The following is a 4,253-nucleotide window of genomic DNA, read 5'->3' as shown; positions in this document are numbered from 1 at the left end:
ATTCCGCTCAGATGTCTATTGGAGTGCATCTATCCACAACATGAATTTTTTCAAGCACCTGCTTAGTGCCAGACATTGTGCCCAGACACTGACTATTCTACTACAAAGAATGAAACTGTCCCTGCCTGCAGGGAGCTTACGCTCTAATGGAGGAGACAAGGACATATGCAAATTTATACAATGTAAATATGATGTTAAGAAATATGCAGGGGCGGCTAGGTGGCGCAGTGAGTAAAGCACCTGCCTCAGAGTCAGGCGGACCCAAGTTCAGTTCCGGCCTCAGACACTTAACAGCCACACAAAAAAACTAGCCATGTAATCTTGGGCAAGTTACTTAACCCCAGTTACCCTCCAAAAGGCAAGGAAGGGAGGAAAGAAGGAAGGGAGGGAGGGAGAAAGAAAGAGAGAGAGAAAGAAAAAGAAAGAAAGAAAGAAAGAAAAGGAAGAAAGGAAGAAAGAAAGAAGCAAATACAAAATCATTAAGTGAAGGGGTCTTTGGGAGGGAGGAGCCAGCAGATGGTGGGAGCATCAGGACAGCCTTCAGGTACAAAGTGGTTCTTGAGCTGTCTCTTCCATGAAGAGAGGGGACTTGGAGGCAGAGGTAAAGAGGGAGTGCATTCCAGGCAAAGGTGTGGAGAAGGGAAATGGAGTGTGGTGAGTGAGGAGCAGAGAGAAGGCCAGTTGAACTGAATCTCAGACTTCAGGAGAGGCAGTGATGAAAGTCCATTGAGGCTGCAAACATAGATTGAAGCCAGGTGATTCAGGGCTTTAAAAGGCAGGTAGCTGAGCAGCTAGGTGGTTCAGTAGATAGAGCACCAGCCCTGCAGTTAGGATGGACTTGAGTTCAAGCCCAGCCTCAATAATTAGCAGTATTGCACTGGGCAAGTCACTTAACCCTGATTGCCTTAAAAAAGAAAAAGAAAACAGCAGCTTATATTCTATCCTAGCACAATAGGGAGTCACTTTTGGTGGTTAAGTGGGGGAGGCACAAGGTTAGGTCTAAGAAAAAGCGTTGTGCAGGATGGATTAGCATGGGTAGAGACTTGAGACAGACACCAGGTAGGAGGTTACTACAGTGATCTGGCCAGGAGGGAAGGGCTTGAATTGAGGAGGCAGCTGTTTGAGGGAGAAGAAGGGGTTGGATGTAAGATGTTGTGAAGTCTCTAAGTCCCTTCTGAACTTTAGTGACTCCAGCCTTGCTCCTGTCCCTTGACAGGGACTTGTCCCAGCTGGGCATAGAGCTGGCCCGGACCTCCCGTACCATCCACTCAGCCAGCCTAGGGCTGAGCGGGAGCCTCCGGCTGGCGGAGAGCAGCAGCGAGGCTGCCATGGAGAAGGCAGCCCTGCTCCGGGCCCAGCTGGAGGAGCAGCTGCGAGACAAAGTGCGTGATATGATCCAGCTTCAAGTGAAGAGTGACCTGGAGAAGGCTGAACTCAACTCCAGGTCAGTCAGTCAGTCAGTCAGTCAGCAGACACGAGGCCAGGCCCTGGGGATGCATGGCCACAGCCTTGCGTGGTGCTTGGATGTCCTGGCGTCCAACTGTCTTTCATCCTGGGCTGGCTCATTGGTGTCAGGACCCCAGAGTCTGGATATTGAGCCTTGGTATCTCTGGGCCCCTGGGAAGTCACTGGGCATGGGGATGGATGAAGGTGGGATGGGAGGAGGGGTGGATCACTGCATCCTCTCACCTCCCCACACACACATTCAAGTAATGTGCTCTGTGTACAACACTGTGCAGCCTGACTTCTCTGTGCACATGTTAGTTATTGTTGTTGTTTCAACAAAGACTTATTAAGTGCTTGTGCCACCATGGAGCAGCATAGATGGCTCAGTAAGACAGGCCTTGCCCCAGGGGCTCCTGTTCAAAGGGAAGGCTAAGGGGTACAGACAGATCCCTGCAATACCTAGTGCTGCCAGGTAAGGGGGCCGGACCGGGGGGCCAGAGTCATCCCCTCCCCTTGGCCCACCAGGGTGAACGAGCTGACCCTGCTGGTGGAGCAGCTTCAAGGCCAAAACTCAGAGAAGGACCGAGCCAACGAGGCCCTGACCCAGAAGGTGGAAGCATTGGTGAGAAACAGGTTGGGGGGAGAGGACTGGACTTCTCTCCCTGGGACAGAGCCATCCCTAGGGCTAGAAGTCAGGCGAGAGCTGGAGAATTAATACCTTCCAAATCCAAATGCTCAACCGCCCGAGTGTCTGATGGAACCCTGCATGGACTCATTCCCCCTGGAGTGGGGACTGTGTGATTGGGGGCCAGGCTTGACCTGACTCACTAGCTCTCCTACTTTCTCTGCTTCTGTTACCACCTAGAAGTGTTTGCAGGGGAGAGAACACTGGCTAGAAATCTGGACATCTGGATTCTAGGCCCAGGTCTGCCCCTAATTCAGTGTGTGACTGTAGACAACTTATTTCCCTTTACGAGCCACAGTTTCCTTAATCTGTTCTTTGGTTTTTCCAACTCTGACATTTTATGTTCTAAGGGCCCTCCTAGGTCTTACATTCTGTGCTCTAAGGGTCCTCCCAGCTCTGACATCCTGGGTTCCAGGCACTCAGAGCAGACTTGCCCCACTCTCTGTAAGGACCCTGTGGGAGGTCCCCTAACCCTAGCCCATCATCTTAAGTTTGGTTCTGGGAGGAGGACGGGGATGGATTCCGGCTTCTTAGGTGGGGGAGAAGAGATGGGGTCCCCAAAACAGGAGGGAGGCATCAAGTGCGGCTTTCTCGCCCTGTCACCCTCTCCCCCCTGTAGGAAGCCATGCGGCTACAAGAGCAGGCAGCCATGGAGGCTGAGGAAGTGGAGGCCCTGAGGAATGAGTCCGAGGTGCTCCAGCAAACCCTGCGGGACCTGGCCCAGGTGCGAGGGCCTTGGGCCCAGGGTGGGGATGGTGAGGAACCTGGGAGCAGTGGTGCATAATGGGAGGAGCCCTGCTGCTGCGGCCTTGGAGGCGGTCTCTGTGGGGAATGGGCCCCTTTGGGATTTCCTCCCATCTGCCAAGGCTGGGGGTGAGCAGTCCCAGGCGGCCTCTGCTCCAGCCTAGGGATGGCTGCCTCCTCCTCAGCCCCAAAGTATGTAGAATAAGGGAAGTGGGTTGCCTGGACCTCATCTGGGAGGTCTTCCTGGAGGAGGCAGGTATTGACTACAAAAGAAGGAAGACAGACGGGCATCAGCATGAGGAAAACACTGTCTCTGGGGTCCTGAGGCCTGAGGGTGGGAGCCATCCCCTCCTATCCCGTATCCATGTTGTCCCTTCCTCCTTCTGCGCTAGGCTGTCCTGTCTGACACAGACAGTGGTATCCAGATGGGCGGGATGGAACGCACCCCCGAGGCCTCGGATGGCAGTCTGCGTGGCCTCTCCAGCCTACGGACACCTTCCCCGCTCCGGCGCTCATCCCCCCGCCCCAGTGGCTCCCCTCGTCCCAGCCTGTCCCCAGCCTTCTCTGATTCTACCCTGGCTTTGGTCCACTCTGCCCTGCACAAGAGACAAATGCAAGTCCAGGTAGGAAACCTGGGCCTTTGTCCTCCTGCCCAGTGTCCAAGGGGAAGGAAGAGGAGGAGATGGGGTTCCTTTGGGGGCTCGGTCTGGCTGTAGTGGACAGAGCTGGGAGACCAGGACGGACAGGAGGCTACTGGGAAGTGAGAGTGCAGTCAGGTTGGTCAAGTGGAGAGAAGGAATGAGGTCTGGGAGGGACTCATTGGAACCAGTGGGCCTGGGGCACCCAGAAATGTTAACAGAATTTCCTTCGCTGTATTCACTTGAAGGCACTTTCCTTGGGACTGGGATTTCCAAACCCTGAGGAAAGGCTTAATCTCTAGAAATTTGGGGAGCACTCAGGGATAGGAATGAGGGACTAGATATCAGGGATGGGCTTCAGGGGCCCGGATTTGGGGAGCTAAGTGCTGAGGGTGGAGGTTCAGTGCCAAGTCTGGGGGCCAGGGTCTGCTTGGAGGCAGGAGGGATGGAACGCGGAGGGTGAGGACTGTAAGGGTGGCCTGGGGTCGTATGCTTTCCATGGACATTCACCATAAAGGATGGCGGGGACCAAGGCTCAGTATAGTAATAGGGATGGGGGAGTGCAGTTGACAGGGACGGAGGCTCAGGGTTAGGGATGGGGGCTCAGGGTCAGGGACGGAGGCTCAGGGTCAGGGATGGAGGCTCAGGGTCAGGGATGGGGTAAGTGCAGTTGACAGGGACGGAGGCTCAGGGTCAGGGACGGAGGCTCAGGGTCAGGGATGGAGGCTCAGGGTCAGGGA

General features: G+C 54.8%; 1 protein-coding gene across 3 annotated transcripts in view; it reads left to right on the top strand.

Annotated features, from left to right (window-relative positions):
- Positions 1-4,253, top strand: part of CROCC (ciliary rootlet coiled-coil, rootletin) — a 77,789-nt gene that overhangs the window by 37,271 nt on the left and 36,265 nt on the right. For all 3 annotated transcript variants that reach the window (XM_069078755.1, XM_069078754.1, XM_069078753.1), the window contains exons 9-12: positions 1,217-1,444; positions 1,972-2,068; positions 2,751-2,855; positions 3,268-3,498. In XM_069078755.1, coding sequence (XP_068934856.1) covers positions 1,217-1,444; positions 1,972-2,068; positions 2,751-2,855; positions 3,268-3,498 — 661 coding nt within the window. The remainder of the gene's footprint in view (positions 1-1,216; positions 1,445-1,971; positions 2,069-2,750; positions 2,856-3,267; positions 3,499-4,253) is intronic.

Source organism: Petaurus breviceps, unplaced genomic scaffold, assembly GCF_028583685.1.
Source record: "Petaurus breviceps papuanus isolate PSGF00001 unplaced genomic scaffold, PetGlider_PUasm1.0 91041, whole genome shotgun sequence".
In the NCBI taxonomy this organism is placed as follows: Eukaryota; Metazoa; Chordata; class Mammalia; order Diprotodontia; family Petauridae; genus Petaurus; species Petaurus breviceps.
The sequence above is the reverse complement of the archived record's forward strand: the minus strand, read 5'-3'. Positions and strand labels throughout refer to the sequence as shown.